The following is a 17,428-nucleotide window of genomic DNA, read 5'->3' on the forward strand; positions in this document are numbered from 1 at the left end:
TCAGTCTTTCACCACTCGCCCATTTCACTTTCCTTACTCAAAACTCAATTAAACCAATGACTCTGAACTGACACTAGGGTGAAAATTCAAATTCTAACTATTATTGTTGTCTAAAATCCTCCTGAACATTTCCAGACTTATCTTCCACGGTATCTCTAAGAAGCCCCTGCTTTTGGCCCGCTGAGTTTACTGTCCCTTAAACACACCATATTATCGATTCTCCCTGCCCAAACATCTGCACGCTCTCTTTTTTTCTGACATAAACCCTGCTTCTTTCAAAAAGTCTTACAAGATCATTGTAGACCAGAGCTTATTACTGAGGGCACTACTGACATTTTGGGCTGGATAATTCTTTTGCTGAACAGCTGTCTGTGTACTGTAGGGTGTTTAGAAGCATCCACAGCCTCTACCCAGCAGAAACCAGCAGCACTCCCAGGTGTGACAAACAAAAACATCTCCAATTATTGCCAAATGTCTTTGAATGTCTTTGAGTGGGGTGGGTTGGTGGGGGATGACCATACCTTGTTGAGAACAGGGCAGTCCCTCTCAACAAAAGTTATTGGGCCCAAAATGCTAAGAGTACCAAGACTGAGAAACTCAGTCCTAGTGTTTTTCAAACTGCAGCTTGTCGTTCACTGGGGAATTGTGATAGCTATTTAGTGGGTTGCAAACAGCATTTTAAAAAAAGAGAAACAATTGAAAATTTCAGATTATATGGAAAATAGTAAGGGCAAGTCATGCATGAAAACTTCGGATTTCATTTTATATAAGTATATAAATATTTTGAATTATGACAGAAAGTGTATTTCTTACTATGAATCTTTGTCATAAAAGTCTGAAACCACTGCATTCGTCTCCTCTCAGACCCCTCTAAGTTTGCATCACTCAATTAAGTAACTGTATATTTATGTTTTACTCACTAAACCTGTAAGTATCTTGATGACAGGTACTGCCTTTGGAATCCTCCACAATAGCATCTTACAAAGAGTCTTCCTCATATAGACACAACTTTTTACTTTAATTCAGCAAGTTAGAAGATTCCCAGCTAAGTTTTGAGTCTATACTTGCCTGCAAAGAGATCCTGTGGCTCTTGATCTTGTTCCTCATGAATCCCATTTTCTTTGGAGCCACTGTTGATGGGAAGAAGGGAAGCAATTCTCTTTGGAGACTGGGGCTTACTCTGAAAACAAAGAAATACTTTGAATAAAACAGTACCATTAAAAACAAACCTAGAGGACCTCCCTGGTGGTCCACTGGTTGAGACTTCGTGCTTCTACTGCAGGGGACATGGGTTCGACCCCTGACTAGTGAACTAAAATCCTGCAAGCTCTTCACCATGGGCAAAAAACCCCCAAAAATCCCCCAAACAAACAAACCTAGAAAGTGACTTTTGATGTATCCCTCAGTGGTTCCGCCAGGTTTTTAGGGGAAGACAGGATCACTAGTCAGCTAGTTCAATAAGCAACAGATGGTTACTAGTAATGTAACTGGCCTGAGTGATCACAGCTAAAATAAACTCATACATTTTAGTATTAATTTCTAACACTATAACCCTGCTGAACTGCCTTACCCCAAGGCACATGATGCCAATGTGGGTATGTGTATACATAGATTATTTTCAGAAGAACCTTAGTTGATGACCTTTACTCTTTCAAATGCTGATGGGGCACATTCTAGTGTCCAGCATATCACACTAAGGTCCAGAATTCAAGCTCTGATCCTGACTTACTTTGTGGCCTTAGCTAAACCATTCACTGATGCTCAATTGTATGGACATTACCAACCCTCCTCACAGGCAAAAGAAGGTGTAACATTTTACGTCTAATGTTATTTGTAAATATAACTCATCTTTTCACCCTTAACTTACAGAGAAACAATTTTCAACCAGACTCGTGTTAGGCTAGCAGAGGAAAAACCAGCCATGCTTAGCCAATGGGCATATGGTGAAAATACAGTCAGTCCATGGCTTTTATCAAAAGCTCAGTGAGCAGCTACAAACAAGGGTGGGGTGAGGCCCCAGACCGGTACCAGAGTGAACAAAGCTGGATTGTGTAGAAAATGAAAAAAAAGCTGGGAATCTGGCTTCAAAAGCCATGGTGTCATACTAGAAAGTTTTGAAGTCAGACCCCAAGGCCAAATCAGTTAAAAGACCTGACTCAAGGGATCTTTTATGAAATACTTCCTTAACAAATCTGAGGGTGTTTGTTCCTTGGAAACAGGCCCTTTCTGACCAGATGAAGTGAAATGACAGACTTACTGGGTGCTCTGAATTTGCCATGCCAACAGCTCTATCCCAGTATCAGTGCCACCCTCAGGGGAAGAAACTGTAACCAATACATAGACTGATACTAGCAAACAAGGTTTCTACTGAAATTGTTTACGGTAATAAAATTTAATGAGCTTTTAGTTGTATATGCTTAAATGTTACCAATGTTGTTAGAGACACTGATTCTGTCTTCTAGCTGCTTCCACAATCTTAAAAAGACAACCAAAAAAATCACTGCAGAGAGACAGACAACAACCAAAACCAAACCCCACACTTCCTTTCTGCCTCTTATGTTGCCAACCGCTTTCTTACATACACATTTCCGTCCGATACACGCTCTAGTAAAGGGAATCTCATGAAAACCCATCTGACTTCTCTTAATTCAGTTCCCACTAATACCAGTTGCCTTGAGATGGAGATCTAGAAGAGATGAAACCTCAAGATACATTAAGAATATATGTACGTCAATATAATTTACTAGTAGCTCACCAGAGAGACTAAAGCAAGAGGAAAAGCACTGGTTAGACTTTACCCCTTTTAAACAACACCTAGAAGAACCCATTCTTGTGACATGGAGACGAATAAAATCAGCTTTACATTTCTGATTTACCATCTAAACTTGGAAGTTTAAAGATTAAGAACATTTTCTGGAGCAATGGTAGAACAGCTGTCTGGGAGAAAATATTTGCAAATGATTAGACCAACAAGGGCATAATTTCTAAAATATATAAATAGCTCATACAACTCAATAACAACAACAAAAAACAAGCAACCCAGGACTTCCCTGGTGGTCCAGTGGTTAAGAGTCCGCCTTCCAGGGCAGGGGATGTGGGTTCGATTCCTGGCTGGGGAACCAAGATCCCACATGCAGCAGGGCAACTGAGTCAGCCTGCCACAACTAGAGAGAAACCTGATCACTGCAGCTAAGACTTGATGTAGCCAAAAATTTAAAAAAAAAAAAAATTTTTTTTAAAAGAAACTCAAAGAATGGGTAGAAGATCTAAAAAGACATGCAGATTGCCAACAAGCACACGAAAAGGTGCTCAACATCACTAATTGTTAGAAAAATGTGAATCAAAACTATGAGATATTGCCTCACACTGGTCACAATGGCCATTATGAAAAAGTCTACAAAGAACAAATCTGGAGTGGGTGTAGAGAAAACAGAACCCTCCTACATTGTTGGTGGGAATGTAAATCGATGCAGCAACTATGGAGAACAGTAAACAGAGTGCTAGAAAAACTAAAAATAGATTTGCCATACAGTCCAGCAATCCCACTCCTGGGCATAAACCCAAAGAAAACTCTAATTTGAAAATATACCCTCCCCCCAATGTTCATAGCAGCACTATATACAATAGCCAAGACATGGAAGAAACCTAAATGTCCATCAACAAGTAAATGGGTAGACAAGATGTGGTAAATATATACAATGAATACTTGACCATATTGGATGGACTTACAGATCTTCATACTAAGTGAGGTAAGACAGATAAAGACAAACATAATATCACTTATATGTGGAATCTAAAAATATGATACATTTGAACTTATTTACAAAACAGAAACAGATTCACAGACTCATTTTGTGGGGCAAAGGCACACTGATTACAGATGGCAAAATCAATACTAAAAATAAGGCTTGCTTTATAATCCATATTTTAAAAATCTCTTAATAGTCAATAAGTCACAAAACTCTGTTTGAAGGGGGTTAAATTTCTAGGCAAGAGATAAGACTATTTTCTGTGATGAATATAGTTTGCTTATGATGTAGTTAATAAAGCCAAAGAATGGACCTGCCTACTTCCCCTGCCCACTCCCCTTTTTCTTAATAAAGGAAGCCTTCTTTCTTTTAGTGACAGAATCTTAGTTTAGAATATTCAATGGTTGCTGACTCTCTTTGGCTGTTAACTCCGACAGGTGGTTCTATTGATAAGTCTATTTAAAAAAGTTCAAGTGCTTCTGTTTATAATTACAAGACAGCCTAATCCTAATTCTCAGAGAGGCCCGAGAAACATCTGCCAGCAAGATAGCACTTCTGTTAAGAGCAAACAGGTATTCCTTGCCAATTACCAGCTTCAAACCATGAGGCTCAGGCTACTAATACAATTTGTTAGTTCAGGGAAGGACAGATGTGGGCTTCCTGTCCCTCAGAGCTGACACAGTCATTCAGTCCTGCCAAGTACTGCTGTGATTCCAGGTCTCTTCTGTACAGGTTAACTAGTTGTAATTCTTCCTCATGTTGCTCAACTGCTCTTTGCTCCAGGAAGAACTGCTGCTTTACATTCCAGGGACTGCAGAAGGATCATATAGCTGAAATTCTCAATAGCATTTAGAGGATGAATCCATATAATAAAATTCTGGTAACAACATTTCTGGAGAACAAGGGTATATATTCACTTTCCAACGGAAAAATTAGGATAATCTAGTTAAGGCAAAATGGAGCTACAGAATGGTGTGACAAGGACAGCTAGGAATAAGTCAACCTCAGAAACTACGGCAGCCATGAAGTCTTTAAAAATTACCCTGGAATCATGAGATACTGTTCCTTTTGCCACATGTACTTCTGGGGAGAAATGAGCTAAGTGGAGGCAGTATATTAGTTTTCTATCATGGCTGTGACAAGTTACTGCACATTGAACAGATAAAACAATGCAAATTTATTCTAGTCTGTGGAAGTCAATCGTAGAAGGCAATGGCACCCCACTCCAGTACTCTTGCCTGGAAAATCCCATGGATGGAGGAGCCTGGTGGGCTGCAGTCCATGGGGTCGCTACGAGTCGGACACGACTGAGCGACTTCCCTTTCACTTTTCACTTGCCTGCATTGGAGAAGGAAATGGCAACCCACTCCAGTGTTCTTGCCTGGAGAATCCCAGGGACGGGGGAGCCTGGTAGGCTTCCGTCTGTGGGGTCGCACAGAGTCGGACATGACTGAAGCGACTTAGCAGCAGCAGCAGCAGCATCAGTGGAAGTCAATACAGGTCTTACTGGGCTAAAATCAAGGTATCATTAGGTCTGCATTCCTTTCTGGAGGTTTGAGGGGAGAATATGTCTCCTCGCTCTTTCCAGCTTCTAGAAGCTGCCTATATTCCTGGGTTGATGGCTGCTCCCTCCACTTCCAAAGGCAAAAATGCTACAGTTCTCTGTGCCTTTCGCCTGAAGGCAGTCGCTCTCTGTCTCTGCCATTTTTAAAGAATCCTTATTGTTGCACTGGGTTTACTCAGATAATCTGAGATAATTTCCCTTAATGTCAGCCAGGGCTTCCTGGGTTGGGAAGATCCCCTGGAGAGCATGGCAATCCACTCCAGTATTCTTGCCTGGAGAATGCCACGGACACAGAAACCTGGAAAGCTATAGTCCACAGAGTCCCAAAGAGTCAGACATGACTGAAGTGACCAAGCACAAGATCAGCTTACTAGCAACCCTAATTACTTGGTAATATAAAATATTCACAGGTTCTGAGACTAGGAGTAGGCATGTTGGGGAGGAGGCAGTCATGATTCCTACCACAAGTAGCAACTCCTTTCCACACCACATTTCAAAAATGGCACAGATACACTAAAAGTGCCTATGCTTAGGAGAATGGACATTTAGTGTCCACTGGATTTGATGCATCTTATTTTACAAACTGGGTGAATATCCAACTAACCCAAATGATTTCACAGTATTACCCCCACCTCATAATTTAAGGAATTAAAGTAGGGAATCTTATCTGGGGTCCCTGAGTCACACAATTCAGGAGGGGGTCTATGAATTAAAATGAGAATAAAATTACAATTTATTTTTCCTTAACCTCTAACTGAAATTCAGCATTTTCTTTAATTATAAAGATAGGCAACAAATTATGAGTAATAGCAGTACCTGAGCATAACTAACAGAAATTAGATATTTTTATATGATCTTATAGTTACAGACCTCAAAATTTCATTTAAAAATCATGGTTACTAGACCTATCCCTAGATATTAATGGGGCTTCCCTGGTGGCTCAGATAGTAAAGCATCTACCTGCAATGCGGGAGACCCGGGTTCAATCCCTGGGTGGGGAAGATCCCCTGGAGAAGGAAATGGCAATCCACTCCAGCACTCTTGCCTGGAAAATCCCATGGACGGAAGAGCCTGATAGGCTATAGTCCATGGGGTCGCATAGAGTCGGACACAACTGAGCGACTTCACTTTCACTTTCTAGATATTAATTAAAGCACTTTAAAAAAGCATATGTCACTAATATAAAATTGTTTTAATGTTTGATAATTAGATTTCAGTATAACTGGTTTCCTGTGTAATATTACGTATTTTATATGTTTAAAAACATTATTCTGAGATGGGTCCATAGGCTTCCTTGACTGCTGATGAGTCCATGACATACAAAAGATAAAGAAATTCTGAGTTACTTCCTCTAAGACTAATGAAAATGTAAAAGGGGAACCAGAAGGGTAACTAAGTCTGAGGCTGAGTACTGAGCTAGTTAAGGAAAACTATGAACAAGCGCAGTGGAGACCTCAAAGTGAAAGGTTATCCATGAGATAACAAAATGTAGCTACAGATATTCTACTGAATCCTCTGGTGTAATTTCCATACCAAATTTTTGGTATCTCAAACTAATATTTGGACCCTTCTAAGTTTAGAAGGGTCCAAAATTGCAGAAGGATCAGAGTACTAATGGTACATTAGCTTCTAAACTGAAAAAGCAAAACGAATCCAGTTCAAATCTGCTCTGAAAGCGAAATGAAGCCCCAGATGTCCATTTGACTAAGCAAAAGAATAAGCCAGAAAAAGTTGAGCAACAGGCTTTTCCCAGAAATGAGATACTTATGGCTACTTGCTCTAGTAACTATAAACAACTCATGATTTACTTATGCCAGCAATTACTAAAGAGGGCTAAGAAGCTTTAACGATCAAAGGAGAGAAATTAGAGTGCTCTTTTTCCTCTCTCCCCTGCCAACCAAACAGCAAGAGGCCAAGACACTAGAACTACCTTGATATCTGAATAAGCAAAGGGGAAGCAACTCCCTACAGAAACTAGAAATCAGATTGCAACCTTGTTGCTTCTTGCTTAAGCCCCAAACTCTAATTTTAAATAAATTTTAAGTTGGGTTCTTACTCAGTTCAGTCGATCAGCCCTGTCCAACTCTTTGCAACCCCATGAACTGCAGCACGCCAGGCTTCCCTGTCCATCACCAACTCCCAGAGCTTGCTCAGACTCCTGTTCATGGAGTTGGTGATGTCATCCAACCATCTCACCCTCTACCATCCTAGGTTCTTATCATTTTCAAAAGTCTTCTCTCATGCTCTTTCCTCCAAAAGTGCTTTATAACTACTTTTGTTAGCTTCTCCTCCATAATCTTGAAAGCTAACTGCTAGTACTCGTCTATGATCGAAACCAATGAGTCTATGTACTTCAGAAAAATCTAAACTTATTAGAAGTTTACAATTTGAGCTGAGCATTAAAATGAATCTTCAGCCATAATACCAGTTACTGATTTTCCAAGAGCATCTGTATCAGACCTGTGTGGAAAATGTGTCATTTCGACTTCTGATCTTTTGATCAGATCTGACCACCTGATGTGATGTCAGTTCCAAAAATAAGTGTTTGAGACAACATGCTTATAGAAAATACCACACACTAGATGGACACTTACCCATGACTGCTTACTAATATTAGTCATAAATGACTATACCATTAGCTAAAGCAACAAAGCAATAAATCTGTTTTAAAATATACTGTTGTATAGATTAATTTTCAGAAGTCTGATTAGGAACAGAGAAGAGACAGCATCAAGAAACTTACTCAGGACATGTTACACCTTTGGGAATAGCCATCATATATTTTGCGAACAAAGAATTAAAATATTGCCAGCCATACTATCAATTTCCTTAGGGCTTTTAATGAATTTACCAAAGTACATCCAGATCTAAAAAAGTTATCCTGTAAATACGCTAAAGGAAATAATCTGGTTTTAAAAAAGAGCTAAGATTGTAAAATGGTGCACTGCCATGGAAAACAGTATGGAGGTTCCTCAAAAGCTTAAAAATAGAACTACTTTATGATCCAACAAACCCACTTCTGAGTACATGTATCTGAAAGCTGAAAGCAGGGTCTCAAAGAGATATCTGCACACCCACAGCAGCACTACTCACAAGAGCCAAAAGGTAGAAGCAACCCACATGTCACTGGGGGATGTTTGGATAAACAAAAATGTGGTAAACACATTTGATGGAATATTATTCAGCCTTAAAAAAGGAAGGAAATTACGATACATGTTACAATATGGATGAATCCTGAGGATACTGTGCTAAGTGAAATAAACCAGTCACAAAAAGACAAATACTGTATGATTCTAATTATATGAGGTTATCTAAATCAGTCAAATTCATAGAAAGAGAAAGGAGAATGGGGTTACCAGGGGCTAAGGGGAGAGGGATAAGGGGTGTTGTTACTTAACAGGTACAGAATTTCAGAACTACAGGAGATCTGTTTCACACAAATGTGAGTACACTTAACACTGCTAAAGTATACAATTTAAAATGGTCACAATGATAAATTTTTGTTGTGTTTTATACCACAATTCCCTCCAGGGATACATGTATATTGATCATACAGGTAGGACTGGATTCTAAAAACACCATGTCCTTTTTTGTCTAAATGTTAATATATAACTTTGGTTTATATAATTCTCTGCAGCCCATAAAACATTGTCAATCAGAAGCTAGCTGTTATCCTTGACTTCTGACTACCAATAAAAGCCAAGTGATATTGTTCTTTAGTCTTAAACACCAGTGGGAATATGTAAATAAGTCTTGATTAGCCAAAAGCAATCTTTTTTAAGATATGACTTTTCAAATCCCTTGCTATTTTGTCTTTATGCTGTTTCTTTCTTTTTTTTTTTTTTTGGCCATTTCTCTAATTATGAGGGTTTCAATTTAAGAGTAAAAGTGGTGAGGAAAATCTAACTGGTGTAATAAATCATCAAACAAAGAAGTCACCAGATTTGCCAAAATTTGAACGGAGGATATCATTACTCTGTTTTCCTCCATTTTCTCAATATGAGCAAGGCTGTTCATAGTTCTCTTATTCAGAGGGCAAGTCTAATGGTGACCCTGACATATTGCTTAAAAGAGATGGGCATATCAGAACTTCTGGAAGGGCAGATAAAGAACTTATTATCAACAATTTTATCATTCAGGTTTCAGTTCAGTTCAGTCGCTCAGTAGTGTCCAACTCTTTGTGACCCCAGGAATCACAGCACACCAGGCCTCCCTGTCCATCACCAACTCCCGGAGTTCACTCAAACTCATGTCCATCAAGTTGGTGATGCCATCCAGCCATCTTATCCTCTGTCATCCCCTTCTCCTCCTGCCCCCAATCCCTCCCAGCATCAGGGTCTTTTCAAATGAGTCAACTTTTCGCATCAGGTGGCCAAAGTATTTTCCAATGAACACTCAGGACTGATCTCTTTTAGGATGGACTGGTTGGATCTCCTTGCAGTCCAACGGACTCTCAAGAGTCTTCTCCAACTCCACAGTTCAAAAGCATCAATTCTTCGGCCCTCAGCTTTCTTCACAGTCCAACTCTCACATCCATACATGACCACTGGAAAAACCATAGCCTTGACTAGATGGACCTTTGTTGGCAAAGTAATGTCTCTGCTTTTCAATATGCTATCTAGGTTGGTCATAGCTTTCCTTCCAAGGAGTAAGTGTCTTTTAATTTCATGGCTTCAATCACCATCTGCAGTGATTTTGGAGCCCCCCAAAATAAAGTCGGACACTGTTTCCACTGTTTCCCCATCTATTTCCCATGAAGTGATGGGACCAGATGCCGTATGCAAATAAGACCAGTGAGGTCAAATGAGATGTAAAAATATGTATATCATTTAGTCTTTTCAACATAATAATTTTAAGAGTTAGGAGACCCAAAGAGTGGCTCCAATTTAGTCTCTCCTTTTACTAAAGGAAAAATTAACCCTTTTCTAGAACTAAGAAAGTTTTAACTAAATCAATACATATCTAGATTCAGGTCCAAAGACTCAGGTAACATATTTAGAATTTTAGACCATTTAATTCCTAAGACCACAAAGTAAGAGGCATAAAGAAGGTAAGGCCTTAAGTATTCTTAAGAATCAGACCTTCCCCAAGCTGGTTTTCAGGTTTAAGACAATGATTTCAGATTTGTTTTAATAATTCTTTTAACTCCAGTCTGGGGGCTTCCCAGATGGCTCAGTGGGTAAAGAATCTTCCTGCAATGCAGGAGACACAGGAGACTCAAGTTCCATCCCTTGGTTGGAACTATCCCCCGGAGGACGAAATAGATACCCACTCCAGTATTCGCCAAAAAATCCCACGGACAGAGGCGCCTGGCAGGCTACAATCCGAAGGGTCCCAAAGATGACTGAGTGATTAAGCTTGTACACCTCCCATTCAAATAACTGGTTTGTATATCCTAAAATGCACATCATGGGCAGCTCCTTCAGTTATAAATCAACTCATATTTTTATTACTGAATTAGCAAAGCCTCTTGGGCTCTAAAAGAGAGCAGATGGGATGATTAACAGTAGCAGCTGTTACATCAATGTCCAGGAAATCACATGCATACCATAAATGAGTTTTAAAATTTACATGCCTCAGCTTCTCAGTTCTTCAGTGCTCCTTTCTTTGCCTCCAACATGCAACAAAACACAGTATGAAGATAAACTTAAATCAGTAAGATGCCACTGAAGTCATTATATGCCTACTTTGAGGGCTTTTAATCAAATCAATCTTACTACTAGTTTGATTGATACTAATCATTTTTAGGATTAACTTTTCTACTCCATTATTAGATTTTTTTTTTTAATGTTTGCAATCCTGATTTTGCAATTTATTTATTTATTTATTTTATTTATTTTTTAAATTTTATTTTATTTTTAAACTTTACAATATTGTATTGGTTTTGCCAAATAAAAATATGGAACCCTTCACGAATTTGCGTGTCATCCATGCGCAGGGGCCATGCTAATCTTCTCTGTATCATTCCAATTTTAGTATATGTGCTGCCGAAGTGAGCACCCATTATTAGATTTTGTGGGTTTTTTAATTCTTCAAGTAATTCCAGTTTACAAAATGCTCAACTGTTCTATGTGTTTTACAGGTATTCTAATTTAATCCTCCCAATAATAGTGGACATAAATACTCTTGACTATTCACGTTTTACACATGAGAAAACTATACAAAGTAAGTATCCTGTGCAAGGTTAAGCCAGCAAGTAACAGAGTCTGGATTTAAATCAGCCTTCAGGCCCACTTTATAACTTTATTTTTCAATGATTTTAAGATACAGAAGCACTGCAATCCATGTCCTCACACTGGCTCACAAGTAAAGCCTTTATTATAATATAATCTGTATTAATGACTATTTAACACCCTAACTGGTGAGGAATCTTGGGGTCTTGGAATCCTGAAGATTAACTTCAGGACAGGCTGCTAAAATAAATTTATAGGTAGCATTTTAGGTCCCTCAGCAACTCAATTTTCCTGGATCAAAATCTAAATAAAAAATAATTTGACCTTCTGTGGTAGAACAAGTTCACTCTGACCCCCTCTTCCTTCCCTTAGATGAAAATTATGCAAAGTATTTTCACTGTGTTAGGAGACAGAAGTAGCAAAAACTCTGGGAAGTAAACTAGTGAGATCAATCAAATCACAATCTCTTGAACTTATTTAGAGCACTTCAGGAAAATAAAACCACATCCTTCCAGGGTCTTTTTTGAAAAATAAATCATCATTTGCCTATGTGACCAATCACTTTCAGGGCCAGAGTATCAATTTTTAGATGTTCAGTTTATCTACCAGCCCAGCAGTTATCAACAATGGCTGATATGAGGGAATTCTTCATGGTTTATAAGAGAATTACTAAAGGAATAGACTAAAGATTTGTTTTAAATGGGATAGAAAACAACTAAATCAGCAGCAAAAGTTATTTCCTGGAATAACAGAGACTTCATTAGATAGTTTGAGTTGTTATATTAGCATCAGCAAATACTTTTTAGATGGGATTATGAACTTAATTCCTAAATCAGTACATGGAAAATTCTATTAATTATTCCAGAAGATACTGTGATGAAACAAACTTTTTCTGACATGAGACAAGCCTCAAATTTCTCAGATGCATGCCTGCATAAAGAATTTAAAGCTGTTTACTCATTCACATACTGTGTAGCTACTATGAAGATAAGCATTATCCAAGATAAAAAAACACATAAATTCACTCCTAGCACTGAAGAAGTTTTCAATTTGCAACTAACTGTACCAAACAATATGAGTCAGTATTCCTTCTAAAACAGACCCAAACATCTCCACCGGTTCCAGAACTGATTACTGTACTGATTTCCGCATTCCACATATAAAGATTAGTTTTTCCCAATACCTAACACCCAGATGTTAGAGAAGGAAATGGCAACCCTCTCCAGTGTTCTTGCCTGGAGAATCCCAAGGATGGGGTAGCCTGGTGGGCTGCTGTCTATGGGGTCGCACAGAGTCGGACACAACTGAAGCGACTTAGCAGCAGCAGCAACATCCAATACTACTATGAAAAACACCATTTCCTCCTTGCATTTACAGATTTGCTCCCAGTGAGGTACTTAAACACACATCCCTTTACAAGAGACAGAGCTTTCTCTATGTAGTGATTTACATGGCAGGACCTTTTTTTCAACCAACATCTGGCAGAATTTTCCTGGAGATCAAAGGAGTCAACCTAATTCTCATAAATATCCAGAATGGGCCTTTAGTAATAACTGGTAACTACTGAGTCAAGGACTGAGCGCAAACACACACATTGAGCTAAAGGGGGCTTCCCTGATGGCTCAGGGGTAAATAATCCACCTGACAATGCAGGAGATGAGGGTTTGATCCCTGAGTCAGGAAGATCCCCTGGAGAAAGAAATAGTAACTCACTCCAATATTCTCGCCTGGGAAATCCCATGGACAGAGGAGCCTGGCTGGATACAGTTCATGGGGTCTCAAAGAGTCAGACACGACTTGGCGACTAAAGAACAACAAACTGAGCTAAGGAAAGGATTTGTGGACAGGTCACTATCCTGGGCAACTCCAGATAACACCATTCATCCATCCTTGGTACAGTAAGGTGCGAGAAAGGAAAGTCAGCACCCCATTCCCTTATTTTGACCTATTAAATCAGCTGGGCAGGATAACCACCAGCAAAACAGTCCCGTGGGTCCGTGGGTCACCACACGGCAGGGCCAAATGCCTGCCTTGGCGGCTCTTAGCTGTCCGGGATCTCTGCTGAGAAGCCACCACACCCCTCACTTCTTACTGTCCGCCCAGGAGTGGGGAAGCCAAGGTCCTCCGTCTCCGTGTTCACCTAGAACCCAAGCCACGACTACTGTCACCAACGCAAGGTCTTGCCAGGCCCGCTCTGCCCAGCCTCCCCGACCCTCGCTTAGCCTCTCTTTCCTTTCGGGGCGCTCCCCCACCTGCCCCGAAGGGTGAGAACTCACGACAGCCGCGGCGCCGGTGAAAATATCCTCCCCCTCGGTGTCGCTGTCCCCGGCTTCGGGTTCTGAGCCCCCCACCGCCCCCTCGGACTCCGGCTCCAGGCCGGGGAAGGGCGGAGGGAGTCTCTCCGAAGCGCTACAGCCACCACCACCCGACGCCATCTTCCTCCACCCGCGGCGGAAGCCGCAACAACAACTTTATAGAGAGATAGGACCGCGAGCACAGCGTTCCAGCGGAGCTAAGGGGGATGGCAGCCACTAGCCCCGAGGGACGCGCGGGGAGGGGGCGCGGGGGCGAGGCCTTCAGACTGGGGGCGGGGCGGTGCTGGCTGGCGGCTCCTGCCCAGCCAATCCGAGCCCTAGATCGCGACGCGGTTATCCTAACCAGGGGGCAGAGGAGCAGGAAAAAAGGACTTAAGAAGGCTGGAATCAAGATTGCCCGGAGAAATATCGATAACCTCAGATATGCAGATGACACCACCCTTTTGGCAGAAAACGCAGAGGAACTAGAGCTTCTTGATGAAAGTGAAAGAGGAGAGGGAAAAAGCTGGCTTAAAACTCAGCATTCAAAAAACTAAGATCATAGCATCCAGGTCCCATCACTTCATGGCAAAGAGATGGGAAAACAATGCAAACAGTCAAAGACTATTTTCTTGGGCTCCAAAAATCACTGCAGGTGGCGACTGCAGCCATGAGACTAAAAGACGCTTCCTCCTTGGAAGAAAAGCTATGACCACCCTAGACAGCATGATCAACCTAGATAGCGTATAAAAAAGCAGAGACATTACTTTGCCAACAAAGGTCCATCTAGTCAAGGCTATGGTTTTTCCAGTGGTCATGTTTGATGTGAGAGTTGGACTGTGAAGAAAGCTGAGAGCTGAAGAATTGATGCTTTTAAACTGTGGTGTTGGAGAAGACTCTTGAGAGTCCCTTGGACTGCAAGGAGATCCAACCAGTCCATTCTAAAGGAGATCTGTCCTAGGTGTTCTTCGGAAGGACTGATGCTAAAGCTGAAACTCCAATACTTTGGCCACCTGATGCGAAGAGTTGACTCATTTGAAAAGACCCTGATGCTGGGAGGGATTGGGGGCAGGAGGAGAAGGGGATGACAGAGGATGAGATGGCTGGATGGCATCACCAACTCGATGGACATGAGTTTGAGTAAACTCTGGGAGTTGGTGATGAACAAGGAGGCCTGGTGTGCTGTGATTCATGGTGTTGCAAAGAGTCGGACACAACTGAGCGACTGAACTGAACTGAAGGTTTCTTCAGCAGTCATGTATGGATGTGAGAGTTGGACCATAAAGAAAGCTGAGCGCTGAAGAATTGATGCTTTTGAACTGTGGTGCTGGAGAAGACTCTTGAGAGTCCCTGGGACTGCAAGGAGATAAATCAGTCAATCCTAAAACAAATCAGTCTGGACTATTCATTGGAAGGACTGATGCTGAAGCTGAAGCTCCAATACTTTGGCCACCTGATGCGAAGAACTGACTCATTAAAAAAGACCCTGATGCTGGGAAAGACTGAAGGCAGGAGAAAGGGAGGCCAGAGGATGAGATGGTTAGATGGCATCACCGACTGGATGGACATGAATTTGAGCAAGCTCTGGGAGTTGGTGATGGACTGGGAAGCCTGGTGTGCTGCAGTCCATGGGGTCACAAAGAGTCAGACAGGGCTGAGGAACTAAATTGAACTGAGGGAACCCGAGGTTCTACAGTCTCTGCACTCTGGATCGCTTTAACTACTGGGCTTTTTAAGCAGAAGAAGCAGCAAGTCTGAAAACCTCCACATGGCACCAACTCATACCAAGCACAGTGGCTACATAGAGATTCAATATGTATTTTTGATTGCGATCTCTGGACAGATAAACAGTAAAAGTTTCGCTAGTTATTCTTTCGAGAACGTTTAGTTCATTCAAGAAATGGATACTGAAGATCAAAGGAGAATCCCATGGACAGATGATCCCAGCAGGCTACAGTCCATGGGGTTGCAAGAGTAGGACACTTAGGGACTAAACCACCACCCCATTGCGTGCCTGGCACCCTGCTATGCGTTGGAGATACAGAAATAAACACACTTCTGGTTCACTAGGCACTTGAGGGAGATAGGCATGTAAATGGACAGTGCTATATAATGTGCAGTGAAGTGAGCTCGCTCAGTCGTGTCCGACTCTTTGCGACCCCATGGACTATAGCCCACCAGGCTCCACCATCCATGGGATTCTCCAGGCAAGAATACTGGAGTGGGTTGCCATTTCCTTCTCCAGGGGAACTTCCTGACCCAGGGATCGAATCCAGGTCTCCCGCATTTCGGGCAGGCGCTTTGCCCTCTGAGCCACCGGGGGAGCACAGTAAAAGAGAACAACAATTCTGCTTGAAGTCGAGAGACTTCAAAGAGGAAGTGAGACTTGAGAGTCCTAAATTTGGTCGCAAAGCAGTTAGGATTCTCTCAACTGCTGTGGAGTAAATGGAGTGGAACAGATGATGGGGGACTTATTAAACTCTGAGCAAAAGCTTCCTGGGACCTAAACTATTCACTGGTTGTCTGGTGGGCCTAAAATCTAAAGTAGCTAGACAAGACTTTAAAGATAAATGGGATATGTTATCGTGGGATAATTTAGCAATATAATCCTTACATTTCCTCTCAATAGAGATGGTACGAAACTTGGCATCAACTTTGACAAAACGTTTAGTTTGTTCTTAAATGCCAATTCCTCACCATCAGAGATCTGCTCACAGACCTGTTTGAGGGTAGGTTCCATGTCCTATCTTTGTACCCTGGGCATCTACAGACCAAGCCTGGCAAATTAAGTATCCAATAAATGTTTGAGATTTGACTGGAGGGATGAATGGATAAAATTAAAATTAACATCACCGACTTTGTTACTGGCAACCGTTACAGCCACCAACACCAGAGGGCTTAAGAGGTTCTTTTTAGGATGGCGATCTCCAATGTCACTATTGTACACATGAGAAAGCTCTCTCGTTCTAAGTTATCTTGAAGGCGATTGGCAGAAATAGCCTGTAATGAGAAGTTGTGCTGGCCCTATGAGTTGTGTTTTCCCTATGAGACGGGAAAACTAAAAACTAACTCCTTCTCCGGCCACGCCTAACCATCTTTACTAGGTTCCAAACACATCCCATTTCACCGCAACGGAAACTCACTTCCGGCCTGAGTAGGAAGTAAGAAAACTTTGAGTGGAAGAGGCCCCCTCGGAAAAAAAAAATAGTAGGGAGTCTCCGTACAGACGCTCCTCCAATATTAGAAATCAAGATCTTCTTTCCCCTACCTCTTCAGGATTCATCTTTAGCTTATCCAGGCGCTAAGGCAATTAGCGGCGGGTAACACACCGTTACCCCCCACCATCAACCGCGCCCGCGCCCGCGCGCCGCCAGCGTCAGAGACTACAGGTTCCATGATGCAGCTCGCCGTCTTCCAAAGAAAACGCCCATGTGTCCCAGCACGCAACCCGCCTCACGTGCCTCCAAGAATTTTTTTTTTTTCCCCTCTTGCCCCGCCGAAACTGAGCAAAGCATACTGGGGCTTGTAGTCCTTGCGCCTCCTTTCCCTAGGTCCTCCGCGACAATCCGTCAGGTCCCGCCTATTATCTGCTCCCCAGGACATTTAGGCTTCTCTTGGCCCATGTGAAGACCAGGAAGTTGATAACTC

The 17,428-nt window shown here is 41.6% G+C and overlaps 1 protein-coding gene and 1 non-coding gene across 5 annotated transcripts in view; both read right to left on the minus strand.

The window, feature by feature from the left end:
* SNX1 (sorting nexin 1) overlaps positions 1-17,218 on the minus strand; it is a 36,980-nt gene extending 19,762 nt beyond the window's left edge. For 2 of the 4 annotated variants that reach the window (XM_010809247.4, XM_059890337.1), the window contains exons 1-2: positions 13,739-13,935; positions 1,069-1,180 (exon numbers count right to left, since the gene is read on the minus strand). In XM_010809247.4, the coding sequence (XP_010807549.1) occupies positions 1,069-1,180; positions 13,739-13,921 (295 nt within the window). In that variant the 5' untranslated portion in view covers positions 13,922-13,935. 4 annotated transcript variants of the gene reach the window in all.
* Positions 11,207-11,313, minus strand: LOC112448649 (U6 spliceosomal RNA). The gene has a single exon (XR_003037023.1). It is a non-coding gene; the product is annotated as a U6 spliceosomal RNA (small nuclear RNA).
* Positions 17,219-17,428: the final 210 nt, after the last annotated feature.

Source organism: Bos taurus, chromosome 10, assembly GCF_002263795.3.
Source record: "Bos taurus isolate L1 Dominette 01449 registration number 42190680 breed Hereford chromosome 10, ARS-UCD2.0, whole genome shotgun sequence".
NCBI classification, from domain to species: Eukaryota; Metazoa; Chordata; class Mammalia; order Artiodactyla; family Bovidae; genus Bos; species Bos taurus.